The 14,140-nt window shown below is 42.2% G+C and overlaps 1 protein-coding gene across 1 annotated transcript in view; it reads right to left on the bottom strand.

The window, feature by feature from the left end:
- Positions 1 to 897: 897 nt before the first annotated feature.
- The window catches only part of LHFPL3 (LHFPL tetraspan subfamily member 3), a gene marked incomplete at both ends in the record, with an annotated part of 194,199 nt that continues 180,956 nt past the window's right edge, over positions 898 to 14,140 (bottom strand). The window contains 2 exons of the mRNA XM_082014090.1: positions 898 to 1,073; positions 11,777 to 12,013. Of these exons, the coding sequence (XP_081870216.1) occupies positions 898 to 1,073; positions 11,777 to 12,013 (413 nt within the window). The remainder of the gene's footprint in view (positions 1,074 to 11,776; positions 12,014 to 14,140) is intronic.

The following is a 14,140-nucleotide window of genomic DNA, read 5'->3' as shown; positions in this document are numbered from 1 at the left end:
CAAAGGAAATGTGAATGTATTCGACACACATCAGTCATTAAAACACCTGAAAAATGTTGTTTGAAACTCTGCGCTCAAGGATTAGTACAAGTAAGATTCATGACCGTTTTAAAAGTGTATGAATTGCTCTAATGGATTCAATTTACTCCCACCCTCTAAAATTTCACGGGATGAAAAACCCCCCACTGCATAATCACATCCAACATGCCCAGTGTAAAAGCTTTGAGGATTTTGGTTCAATAATCTACTTAAAAATAAAAAGAATAGTAGTAAACATTTTGTATAAAATTAGTCTGTTTTAGCTATGCCAATCTAATTTGGTTTCTGAATGTGCTCTTTTTGAAATAACCACTAAATAACTCAACTATTGTACTCTGCAGAGATTCCAGATGCATCTATTTGAGCAGACATTTACATAACACTGCTATTTTTCTCAATTCTTATCCAATGTGCACTTATCTTTCAGATATATTATTATGGTAGCAATGTAAAAAGTACAGCTAAACTATTGCCTCTGTGTTCAGGAAGCAAGAATTATTTACCTTTACACCTCATTGCTGGTAGCAATGCTGGTGGATTTACTCAGTATTTCAAGACGTTGTCCACCTGTTAGACCCTAGAGTGGACATTCAGGGTCTTCAGCTATACCAGACAGTGGGGAGTATTCATACTGTAAAGATCTACCTTTACTGACTGAACTGTCCAAGTGCAGTGAGAGGTTATGAAAACCTTGGAAGAGTGGGGAAGGAAGGCAAACAAAGTCATAGGGAGGCACAAAGTACTCCGACACTGTTTATTCAGAGAACAGGGCTTATGTTGGGATGATTTTGTGTCTGAATTCAGCGCATATGTAGAAAAGAAAGAAGGTGGCTCCTGGTCTTCTCTTCTTTTCCACATCTATTCATCTCCTTCTAGTGAGGAAGAAGGAGTAGATAGACCTACAACATCCAGATTTTCTCCAGATTGCTGGGAGCCAGCAGCAATGTCCGTTTTCTCTCTCTCAGCTGCTGCGGTGAAGAGGACCAAAGAAGTCTTCATGTGCGTCACCAAACGGCTCATTCTATAAGCATGGCCTGATGCAAAATGATACGTCAAAGAGCAAGAAATGTAGCCACACACTGACAGCGACCATGTGGGAAGTCAACTAAACATGAGCTGGAGCAGTGCTAGCAGGCAGAAGGGCTACTGAGTGTCTTGGCTGCAGAAAAGGAAACTGAGCAGAAGAAGAGGGCTTGTAACACCTCTGGGTATGGCAAAGTCAGAACCACTCCTGGAACAGTGTCCAGCTCTGATTCCACAGCTTATGCAGCGCTGATAAACTGGAGGGGAATCCAGCCATCCCACAGCCTGTGTGATATTGGAGAGAAGTTTCAATGATCATGCTGATCCTTTCAGCCTCTCTCAGACATGGATTTATACAAAGAGCAGTGAGTTTTGGTTTCAGCGTGCATATACTAGACAGGAATAATACACTCAGTAATTAAGAGAAAATCAGTTGGGAACATCAGAAGGCAGGAACTGAGGGCAATAGCATACAGGAACCTGAGCAATGGTCTGTCTCATGTCAAATGTTGCCACCTAGAAGGGTGCAAGTGCTTTGAGATGAAAGAGCATTTGAGATTAATAACTTTGTTCAACGACACCCTCATGTCAGCTCATTACGATCCTGAAAATGTTTAGATTTACAAAACTAAGGTGAAGATGGTTTGTAAAATCAAATGTGCTGTGGTGTTGTAAATACGTTTAGTCAAACGGGATTGCAACTAAACCTCTATTTTCAGTTTTACCATGACTGTAGAGTATATTTCATGCTAAATGCTCTTGAAGTAGGTGCATAAAATGATTTCTGACAGCTGGAGTTCTTGCATGCCAAATGCCTGAAAGATTACACATAATAACATGGACCATGTGCTATGAACAAAGTAATTTATTTAATTTGAAAACATGAATTAAGAAAAACTATATCCTCCAGACACTAGAGATAGGCAAAACCATGATAAAATATCTTTGGATTATAATTTCACTTGTTATCTGTTGTGTTCCTTTCTAGCAAATGAAGTTAGTACACACCTATAGCAATCTTGAGTGCAATATTACTCATGAATGTCACATCTCTGTTTCTTCTTCCGCTGCTGTTTTCTGGTATCGTATCAAGTAAAACTGTATAGACATATCAAAGTCAACAGACAAAGACCTTGGAAGTCAAGAGCAGAACGCTAACTTTCAGTCACAGCAAACTTGTCCCTGATAGGGTCATCCCAGAGCCAAAGAACTAAATTATGTGGGTGCCCTAGTCTGGGCCTTTCCCAGGGCCAGGGTTCCCAGGAATCCAGGAAGAGGTCAGAGGGAACAACAAACTGGAGTCCACCAAGCTTGTCATTCAGAAGAAGACGAGGGTTTCAACAGAAAGTGCAGACCAACTCTGGAAGTAGTCCAGAAGTAACAGGAACAGTTTCAAGGTTCTAGAATAAAGCAATATAATAATGACTGAATAAATAGAAAAAGCTACTCTGCCAGCACCAAACAGATCAACTTTTGCTTGTTACTGTAGTAAGCGGTCTTGGACGCTACCTGTAACAGAAACCAGAAAGCCAGATACCTCAAATATCTCATTAGGTATGACTTATATGTCTCATTGGGTATAACTTTGGAAAACAGGGCTGTTTGCCTTGCTTTCATTTGGACAGCACCCTTTGTTTCTGTTGACACTCTGCCCAGTAAGAGAGAGGTTACCTGTATTTTTTTTTCAGATGTTTTGTTTGCAGATAGAAAATGATCCTGGTTTATGAAACTGCTGAAGAAGAGTCAAAACAAATTCACAGTGGAAACGAGGTAATGAAACTAATGACTTTTTACATAATGAGAAAGGTTTCCAACAAAATTGCTGGAACTTACTTCAACAAGGAACAATTGCAGCTCAGTTCTACAGGCTTCCTCTGTGTGCAAGGACAAGACATTAGGGCTGGTGTAAACATATGGACAGCCTGGGCATCTCTCTGAAATGGCAGGCTGGACTGGGCAGCAGAAAAGTCCTCATACATCAGCTGTTCCCAGTCACAGTCCAGATTCTTGGCACAAACCTGCCTTGATTTTTTAGTCTACATTAACACTTTGCCCAGAAACATTCATGCAAGAACAGCTGAGTCATGAGCTCCCCCGTTCTCTGCTGTTCTTCCTAAAAATGTTTCTATCAGTAGGGAAGAAGGTGTGGAGGGTGGGGTATGATAACCTTTGTGTGTGATTAGCCCTACCCAGAATGAAATAAATACCAGATAATACCCTTTTATATATCTATGTATTGTGAAATAGTTCTGATTCTTTGTCCAAGCTTCAAAATGCCATTTCTAATGCAACTACTAGTGATGGCACAGTCAGACTTGTCACTTTCTAGCTCAGTAAATACGGTATTGCTTGTAACAGGCCATAGGCTTTGTTTTAAGTAAAAAACATGGATCTCCAGATCTGTCCAGGCTTTGTATGGACTTGTCCTGACCAGCCTAGCGATTTATTCTAGCTTGTGACAGCACTTTCTAATGACTTCATGCCCCATTCTCATGCATCATATCACTCCACTTTGTAATGCTCAACCCCTCTATGCCTTGCTGCCCTACAGAATTTTTCAGCTGGGCATAGAGCCCATACAATGCACTGAGTCCCCTATACTGTTTAAGGAGCATTTTTTTTGAGGCTGCCTAGATTTTTGCTACCAGCATGCCTTTAAGTCCCTATACTTGATCCCTCATATCATGAGCTTGTTACATGGAATGATAATTTCTGTAACTGAGGTATTGTATGAGACTCCTTACAGACTGTAACAGCAAGTGGGATCCAACTTTCTATGAGACAGAAAGCAGTTCCCCATGTTTCTCCTTTCTTAATCAGTGGGGAACAAGGACTCTTTATTCACTGTCTCCAACTTCTTCAGTTAAGTAATTAATTCATACGCTTAGGACTAATTTTATTTAATCATTATAGAAAGTAGAGTTGGAAAGGGACTGTTGGATCAGCTGATGTATCAATCAGCACTACTGCAAGACTGACCTTTATATAATAAGGTATTTTAATCAGCTTTTGACTTTTACTTTTGATGCCTCATTTGCCTCCCCTTAAGAGTATCATCATTTAGCACACTGTTAAAGTAGTTCCCTGATAAAATACTTTAATCATGACTTAGTCTCAGAATACATACTTTAATACTAATTCCACCACTTTTTATCTTTTCTAATTCATCTTCCATTGCTGAACCACGACATATCAACAAAGCCAGTCTCATTCCCCCCATTTAAAAGACAGAGAAATGAAGAAATCATATGATAGATCCAAGCTCAATAAGAGAACCAAGAATCAAACTCAGCTATTCTGAACACCGCTCCAAGGCTTCTACTTTGCTGCCACTCAATACCAATAGCAAAATTTAAGCAGCCTCTCACATACATATGCATGTGCTTCTCACACGCCTGTAAATGCAAAATAGACATTTTCAAAAAGAGGACCCAGAAGTATCTTCTAAGTCTGTATTGAAGAACCTTGACTTCTGGTCTCCCAGTTTCTTCCCTTCAGTTTCTACTAAAACCTTGAAAATACTTCGATTTTCTGCCTGCCTTAGTTTGAGGAGGTTCACTCCTCAAGTTAGAGGTTCTCAGACTTCCATCTCTGATCTCCAACAACAGTGTCCTACACAACATACTGTAGAATGCTGTGGAGTAAGGGGCCCCAAAATCCCCAGGCTGGAGCTGTTCTTGCTTTGTGTGACAGAATTCCATACACATCAGGCAAGAGAGTGCATGACACTAAGGCAGTGCAAAGGAAAGTCCTGGATTTGGATCCAATGACTGTTCATACAGTTCTTGGATGAAAGTTCATACCTTGGGATAGATCCTACAGCAGTGCTATGAGAATCTTCACCCTGGAGAGATGAAGTTCCCTCTGATGCCACACAATGAATTCTCCATGTTTATCTTTATAGTTTCTCTTTTTAAAATGTTATTTATATAGTTGAAATCACAGGCAATGGTTGTCATTACCTAAGGCAGAAAATTTTGGGGAAAAAAATTTATAAAAAAAATCTGTTAGTTTGGCTTCTAGTTGCAGGTTTCTAGATGAAAAATGTCTTGTACTACTTGTGTACTGTTCTTATACTCAGAGCTCCTTGTAGCTCATTGTGGAGGTGATACCTGAAGGAAAATAGGTTGTAATTAGACAAAGAAATTAACAACCAGAGATAATTGCAGTGATGCTATAATAGATGAGCCACTTGTCGGTTGAAGCTGAAAGAGAACATGTGAGCTCTTCACAGCTGTGACAAGACTTTGCTGACATGGCAGAGAATCATGTTTTGAGGCTAGAAATGAGGGGCAGGAATTCCCAGCCTGGAACCTATGGCTGTGGGCTTCAAAGAAGTGCCTGATTTTGCCTTTGAAACATAGGGTACCTAAGTACTTCTCCTCTGAGGCAAGAGCATAAACCTTTTGATGTAGTTCCAGCTTCCTCTGGCCAGCTGCAGCCTGGCAAGTGCATGCGGTGGGCTGTCTATAGCAACCCATCACAAATCGCTCCCTGATGAGTTTCTTCCACATTTCCCTTCTTAAATGGAAATTCAAGTGACCAAATTGGTTCTGAGTTCAAAGTAACTGTAAGTACTTTGAACATGGAGCCACAAAATGAAGCAGCAACAGGCTTAGGTGGGTGATTCTTGAAGTCTTTAGAAAGGATGGGAGGAGACTAGCAGACATGAAGAGAAATACCAGTCTACAAAAGGAAAGAGAGTAACTGAAATCCTGCATTTTCTTTTTGAAAGTATTTTTTTTCAAAAGTACTTGCTAACTGAAATGAGAAGGTGCATACACTGACTTTTTGTGTATCGGAAGGAGTCAGGGGGTACACAGCTTTACAAAAAAGGGACTCTATAATTTTATCAGATAGAGAACATGGGTATACAGGGGTGTACATGGTGTTCTGACTGGATTTGTACTCTTTATTACTACTGGGGCTGTTGGCAATTCTTTTATGCACTGCAGCTACATGTGAAAGCTTAAATCAGGTATCAATATTCATGTTTATTCACCTAATTTTGACCAACTTAGCTGAATGTTTGTGAGTGTATGCCATGAGAACTACATGCTGATAAGCAGGGCTTTGCCATTTTGCAGCAATTTGCACATGCGTTGTAATCTGAGCTATTTTCCTTTTGAAGAATGACAACTGATGCGCACTCTGCCATGTAGTCCCTTGATGGGACAAGTGTGCTGCTGGCCTCCTGTCACTCAGCTTCCGATACTGGGGCTTTTGCAGACGGTTTTCTGTTGCAGCCGCAGTCATGTGGGTAGACTATTCCTGTCACAGGAGACTGTTCTCTAGCCAAAGTTGCAAAAACCCCCGTGCATGGCTATTTTTTTTTCTTTTACAGAAAACTACTTCGTCACCAAGAAACAACTTCCCTTTAGCTTGTGTCTTTAAGTGTGTTTATTCTGCAGTGACTGCATGGAGCCAGCCTTCAACAACCTGGATCACGCCCTGGTAGCACTGGTACGGAGAATAATGAGGGTGTAAATGTCAACCAACTGGCAAGTCCTGGGTTGGGCATCCCGCACTGAGCTCTGCAGTGAGCTCTCTACAGCGTGGCTGTTGGGAGAGATGTGGTGTAGTTTGAGTCCATGTGAGTTGCAATCACTGCAGGGTAGAGGAATCCTTCAAATCTCCTGTCTATCTCTCTGGTCCTTTTATCTATTTCAGTCCTAGGTTTGTAACTCCAGGAAATCTTTAGTGCAAATTGCTTATTTGTGACCATATGGGCCCCAAGGATGAGTCAAATGTTAAACATAAACACCATGTGAAGCTGTTCTATCCATCAGAAGAGCCACTGCTGTCCACAAAGTGCATCATCCACCTGCTCTGACTGATATTACTTAAACAGGGGAGTTTCTTCCAAATGCTTTTGTATTTATCACTCATAATGCAGACCATATTACCACTTTCTACCATAAAAGTAATTGCCTTGCACTCTCAATTTCTTTTGGAAACTTCTCATTTGGTCTCTCCACCCTTTGGCCAGAACTTTAATTTTTTGTCATTAAGACATTACAGTTCAAAATGTTAAATTATGTCATTACACAACACATCAAGGTTTATGTCTGATGTTGATGGCTCAGTCAAAATGGTGTTGATGAAGCTTAAAGCTAAGATGAATTCCAACTACACTGACTATTCTGCATGCCATTAGTTTAATAACATGGAGGCCTTTAAGTCATTACCATTAGTTCCTATGAATTAAAGAAAACCATGTAATACTGTTGTCTCCCTTCCTTTTGCTAATGGCATAAACATAACATGAAAGTCTTTTTAGAAATAGCTTTTTTTCATCAGAAGGCAGTTTTTAAAATGAAAAAGGTACAGAGAGTTGTATAAAATTTGCCTGATGATGAAACTGCATTAAATAGACTACAACCTGAAGAAAGTCCGCTAAACTTGAGTTATATTTCTCAGACATGAAACCCGCATGGTAGTTTACTCTTACATCTAAGCAAATAAGAAATGGGAAAGCACTGTTTTTATCATGTAGTGAAAAAGGAAACTTTCTTTTATGGCAAAAATATGTCCGTCTTCTGCCATGAATAATTTTAACAGTCAAATTCCTTACTTACAAGCATTCATTAACCTACGTAAATATACAGAACTGTAGTCATCAAAAGCACACAGCAGGTGGACAATTCAGCATGGTAAGTCTGCAGAGAAATACAGCTTGCTCTTTTTCTGTAATTTTCTCACCTTTTTATCATCCTGTTGCATTTCATATACTTTTAACTGTTCCCTTGTCACCAATGCTGAGAAACAGCTGTGGTGACAGGTACTCGCACAGCCACCACAGACTCTCATTAATGAGCCTGTGGGAGCTGATCTGCAACGAAGCCTCCAGACAGAACTATTACCTGATTAAGAAAACAGCTGCCCAGCTCTCTCATCATTGCCTAATAATTTCTTGTTCTTGAAGGTTTTTCCGCATAAATGAACACGGTTGTGACTCTTATACTTAATTTACTGTCTCTTCCCCTCTGCTGAGCTACCACATAGTAATATCTACCTGCGTGGGGCAAAGACCCAGCAGCAGAAAAAGAGCTGACAGGGCAAGCAGAAGTTCCTCTCAGGCACAGCTTTGGTTGCTCTCCAGGTGCATTATCCCAAAAAGCCATGATGGAGCCATGACTGTCCCATAAGTGGACACCTTGCTTATCACAGCCTATGGGACGTCCAGACTTGTGACCAGAGGACATCGCCACCACCAAGGGGAAGGAGTCCCTGGGCTCCCACCCAAAGGACAGTCCTGACCATCAGGCCACACCTTTTGCCCCTTGGAAGACAGCAGTAGCCCAGGGACGACTCCTTGAGAATGCTCCTCATCCATACCTGCTAATCTAGAAGCAGAAGCCAGCACAAGTCTGGAGGAAGACTTCTTGAAGGTGAGGATGGAGGGTGTTTAATATTCATGGCTGCTTGTTATGAAGGCTTTGACTTCACATTGTAAGAGTAGCTGGGGAGGCTGAGGCTGGGATTGCTTACATCCTCAGTCTTATCTTCTTGTCTATATGGGAGGCATGCTAGTGATATTTGCATATTTCAGTATTTTGGCATCCTGACCATTTCCAAGAGATGCATGGATACTTTACAAGTGGACTAATGCTGGCAGGTATTTATTCAGTATCCCTTCACCCAAAAGAGGCCATATGGATGTATTTTATAGGGTAAGCGTCAAGGTCCTCATGCATGTTGTAGTGTGTGCCAGGGGTACAGACAGGAGGTTGTTTGGTGCCAACTCAAGGACAAGTGTTGGCCCTAATTTTCTACCAGCTTCTTCATCATTATGGTCTAAGTAATCAACACCTTCTCTAACCACAGACCATTGCCCCAAACTGGTCACCCAAGCATGAAGCCAGTCACTGCCAGGATTACAAAACCTGCCTTACAATCCTGGCCATATGAACCCAAAATAATCCTCCTAAACACTGTGGGTAGCATTCACAGTCAAATGACTGCTAGCTGCAAAAATGTGTGAGTACTACATACACATCCCTGTGCCTGCTTTGGAGTGCGGCCTTTTGGGCAGAAACCCCTCCCTGGTCTGCAGGGACCATGCCCCAAAGCCCTGCTCCATCAGCACAGCATGAGGGACAGCAAGCTGCAGCCTGTCTTTGTCCAGCGATCAGAGACCACCGGAAGGAATTAAGTGCTTGTGCCTTGTTGTCTCAGTAGAATACTTGCTCACTAGGATGCAGGCAGGCTTTCCTGGCATCCAGGCCAGAAGAAGGACTGATTTCTGGCCAGCAAAGTGGAAAGCTGGTGCTCTGCTGGCACTGGTACCTGCCGTGTCCCCACTGGTGGTGTCCACCCATGCTCCCACTGTGTTCTCCTGCAAATTCTCTGGGGCTGCAGCTGTGCCCAGAAGCAACACATGCAGGTGGGGAAATGCTGGGAGGCTGCAGGGGCATTCAGACTTGCCCTGTTGCTGCCTAGCAGAAGCTTTTTGTGGCAAGAGGGGAGATGATGTTCTTTTTAGAAGACAGGTTGCGTCTTTTCATTTGAAAGACAGTTTAAAAACTGGTGAACATTAGGATTGACTGTGAAGGACAAAGTGGGGTGGGTCCTTTTTTGTTGAGTTCTGGTTTGCTTTGAAGCTGGTGCTGTGGTACATTTCTGCACTTAATCCAAGGAAAATGAGCTGCTGAACGATTTTGTCCGACATACTGAGGACCACATGTTCTGGCAGGAGCTTGTGCCAGTGATGTGAGAGGCGATGAGTCTCTAGAAGCTGCTTCTTGCTCATAAGGTGCCAAAACAGATGAGGTTCTTTGATACAAGTAGTTGTTGAGTTCATGAGCTCTGTATAGTATGGACAAATCAGACACAGTGCTGATGCCAAAAGCACTTGTGGCATAGCTGTGAATGCCCTTCTGATAAGTATTTTAATTTCCAAATGCAGATGAACATTATCCTTACAGAAAAGGGCCACAGGGATAGTCCTTGAAACTGATGCTCTCAGTTTACCTGCAGAACAGATGTACACATGCAATTGCAAGCAACATACACTTTCTTTAACCCACAACATTAGTAGGCTCTAACCAGGTTTGGAATAGTATGTGAAGTTCAATCTTCAAGTCCATTTGTCTTTGTGCTGAGTGTGCTGACTGTCTGCAATTCAGCAATCTGGGGCCAGCACGCTGGTGCTTTCAGATATACGGATAATGGTCCTTCTCGAGCAGGACTGAGACCAGCTATTTTTGTACAACACAGGCTGCCAAACAGCTTTTGATTTCCAATTGAGTGGTGAAGGGCTCCTAGTATCTTTGCTGTTATTAGAAGCAACCTACAAAATTACAAAGTGCTGGATGAGCTGAATGCAGAATCCTGCACTTGGGGACACTCGGTGAAACCAGTAGGGGATGAGCTTGAAACAGATAAAAGAAACTACTTCTTTATCAGTCAGTAGTGAGCTTCAGGATCTTGCTGCCACATGGTACTGTAGAAGGTGACAGTATCAGCAGGTTCAGAAGGGATTAGACAGATCCAGGGACAACAGGCCTATTAAAAACACAAGGCAGGGACATGCCCTCTGTGGTATCTGTCACATCAGATACACAGCTGTGGATGCTGGGGGAGTATGAGCGGAAGGGGCTGCAGAAATCAGCCAGACTTGCACACACTTGCTGAACAGCATCTCTCTTCTCAAAACTGCGTGATAAACTACTGGCCTGAGATAGTTCATGCTCTTAATCATAGAATCATAGATTCATAGTTATAGAATTCAGGTCCCTCTGGATGGCATCCCATCCCTCAGGCATGTCAGCCACACCACTCAGCTTGGTGTCATCTGCAAACTTGCTGAGGGTGCACTTGATCCCACTGTCTAAGTCATTGATGATGGTATTAAAGAGTACTGGTCCCAATACGGACCCCTAAGGGACACTAGTTGTCACCAATCCCCATCTGGACATTGAGCCACTGACCACTCCCCTCTGGATGTGACCATCCAACCAATTCCTCATCCACCCAACGGTCTACCTATCAAATCCATATCTCTCCAATTTAGAGAGAAGGATGTTGTGGGGGACTGTGTCAAAGGGCTTAATGTAAAAATGTGTTTAATCCCCAACACATTGCATGAATATTCAGTTTCTACAGCATCTACAGCATCTACAGCATTCCTGTGAGCTGACTAATGAGCTCAAAGCAACACAATCAAACAAGAACTAGGATTCTTCTTCATTCCTGGCTCTCATCCTGGATTAGAGGTCCATTGGTGTCTCGCTGTATAGGTGGTCCCATTACATAGCCCATTGCCAATCTCCCAGGTCAACACTCCCCCTTAACTGTGTACTGTGCTAACACATACGCCATATTGCAGCCATTCATATTACAATGCAAAATCCTAAAGGAACCAAATGAACAAATCTTCCATGGGGTACAGAAAAAGATGGAGATAGTGAAACTTAAATGCTAATGAAATAGTGTACAAGTGGGTAACACAAAAACATCCCATCTACAGCTCTAAAAACTGTTAAGGGTAAGTAAGTCATGCATAGTGCAGCAATTATGGCAATTTCGAGCTTTCTTAGATTTTGGAGGCTGAAAAGCAAAACTTCCTCTGCCCCTTGCATTTCTTCCTTCACGGCAACTTAGGAATTAAGCCAGCATGCCACCTTTTAAGTATAAAATAAAATTAAACCAATCGTTTTTAAGCAATTGCCCTCGAGGCCACCCAATAATAGTGTTTCTAAAGCAGTCCTACCTTTGTTTTCCAACTTGAGCTCCTCTGCTAGCAAGCTGTCTTGTCTGTTGCCAAGCACAAATGCCAGAAATGAGAGGATCAGGGCATCCAAGATTCCAATAATTGCCAGGATATATGCCCAGCGGACTGAACAAGCCCCCAGCGTGTACTTGTCTGTCTTTTCACCACACATCCGTTTTACCTCATCTGAATCCCAGCCATCAGGAAAAATCATACAACCCAGGACGAGACAGGCAGCTTGGAGAAAAAAGAAAAGGAGAACAATGGGATAATGAGACCAAACTTTCCTTTTGATGAGTACCTACACAGTTATCATTAAAGCAACACACTTTTTCATCCTGAGTTTCAAAGGTAGGTTATTTAAAAAGAAGTCACAGAATTTTATGCTGTGATTAAGTATTTAATATAAAAACTACAAATACAACTTCAATTGCACACCTTGTGTAAAAAAAAAGTTACATCCTGAATCCCTGGCCAGTTTTTGTATCAGTACAATCACATTTTCCTGGTGAGACTGATTTCTTCATTGTAATATAAAAGGCTCACACAAAACAAAAGGGGAAAATTATTAATAACCTGGATAATCAAAGGAAACACTGGATTACTGTCAAATGGTCAGGCAAAACAAACCTGAGAGAAAAAGAGGAAAAAACCCTCCCTATCATTTCTGGTAATCTAAGTGCTTGCTACACACAGAGGTAAGGGGGGTGTTTGTCAGTTGGCTGTACCTTGTTAACTGAAATATGTTCTATGCATAAGGTTTGTAGTCCTCAAAAACACAAGTAAGGACATTGTTCTGCAAGGAAAAAGAAGCTGTCAACACTGTTGACAACTTCTGATCTGTTTTACCTGAGGAATCACCATATGACATCTCAAACACGAAAAAGCGTCGATCTTTAATACCAAGAAAAATGAAAAGCCTCTACCCACGTGGAAAGCTAGCTGACATCGACCACCAGCCGCTCTGGGTAGGAACAGCCATACCATGGTGGGAACAGAGGCAAAGGGTGGGTGTTCATCTGTTAGCCTGGGTAACTGCTAAAAAACTGAACTTAATTTTTTTTTTGGCCTTGTGGTGGTGATAGGGATGCAGAACCATGGCTTCTGCCCCAGGAGGATACAATGTGCCCCGAGGTGGTGGCGCATGATTGCCAAACACACACAAAAAAGCAAACCCATACGCTGAATCTGCATAAGCTGAGAAAATCCATGGGCTGGGAAAACATGCCAATATGCCTGTCTCATAGGACTGGACCAAATGTACTTCTAAACATAAAACCTGTGTGAGACGTGGTTTCCCACTGCCCGCAGGGACTGTCCCGGGGCGCGGCTGAAGGAGTGCAGCGAAGGCATGACTTGTACCTTGCAGGCTGCTTTTGAGAATGGCTTTCCCTGGGAAACCCCATGCAGGGTGGCCCTTGCTGTGAGTGGGGTGATGGACCAGGTGGTCTCCAGAGGTGCCATCCAACCGGAACTGAATTTTGGGTCTGTGACAGGGAGGTGGTACATGCATAGCAGGGGACAGAGCCGTTGGGTACTCATGGCACATCTCCTATCAGGGCAAAGGGAATGGCGCATGGATATGCTTAACTGCAGCCCTTGGTCATGCTGATGGACTTGTCTTCACTGAAGCAAACAACGTTGAGTGCAGCGCTAGCCAGGGCAGCTAGGGGCATCTTCTGTAGGGGAGGATAGGATAAAAAAATTAAGGAAAGTAAGAAAAATCTAAAAATAAAGGTTATGTTGAATGGGTTCATTCCTCGGTTTTTATTGCATTTAGGAGAATCAGAAAATCCATATGCTTTCAGTAATTGCCTGTATGTTTTTTTTCTAACTTGGAAACAAGCATATTTCCAGCATTAGTCCTTCTTTCTTAGTATGGCTGATGAGATACAATGAATCCGAAACCATATTTTATAAGTCTTAATATTATGTTGGTGCACTGTGCTCTGAATTGCAGGTATATGTGGTAATTGAAAAGAATACATTGTGTGGCTTTTGGCCTTTTAGATGGTTGCTGAACCAGACAGACCTCTGTTTGGAAAACATGGTTTATACACAGAGTAGCTTGTGCAACCAACAGCTGTCAGGGCTTTGGGAATTGCAAAAAGTTCTTGTCTTTTCTGGACAAGCGTAAGCACATAGCTCTAATGCCCACAAAACAAAAACATACCTGCACTGAATCAATGTGATGAAATATTGGAAGAGAGATGTGAAAACAGAGCTCAGGAATGGTATTTTCCTTTTGACAGGTACACAATTGCTGTAGACAAAGCCTTGAAAGCATGTCTGCAGAAAGCATCTGACATAGAATAAAAGCTGCACCTAAGGCATTTGACAAATTCTTCCTGAGCAGTTAATTTC

The sequence above is a fragment of the Phaethon aethereus genome (assembly GCF_964289735.1).
Source record: "Phaethon aethereus genome assembly, chromosome: 1".
Lineage (NCBI taxonomy): Eukaryota > Metazoa > Chordata > Aves > Phaethontiformes > Phaethontidae > Phaethon > Phaethon aethereus.
Note: the sequence above shows the minus strand (reverse complement) of the source record. Positions and strands in the feature narration are given on the sequence as shown.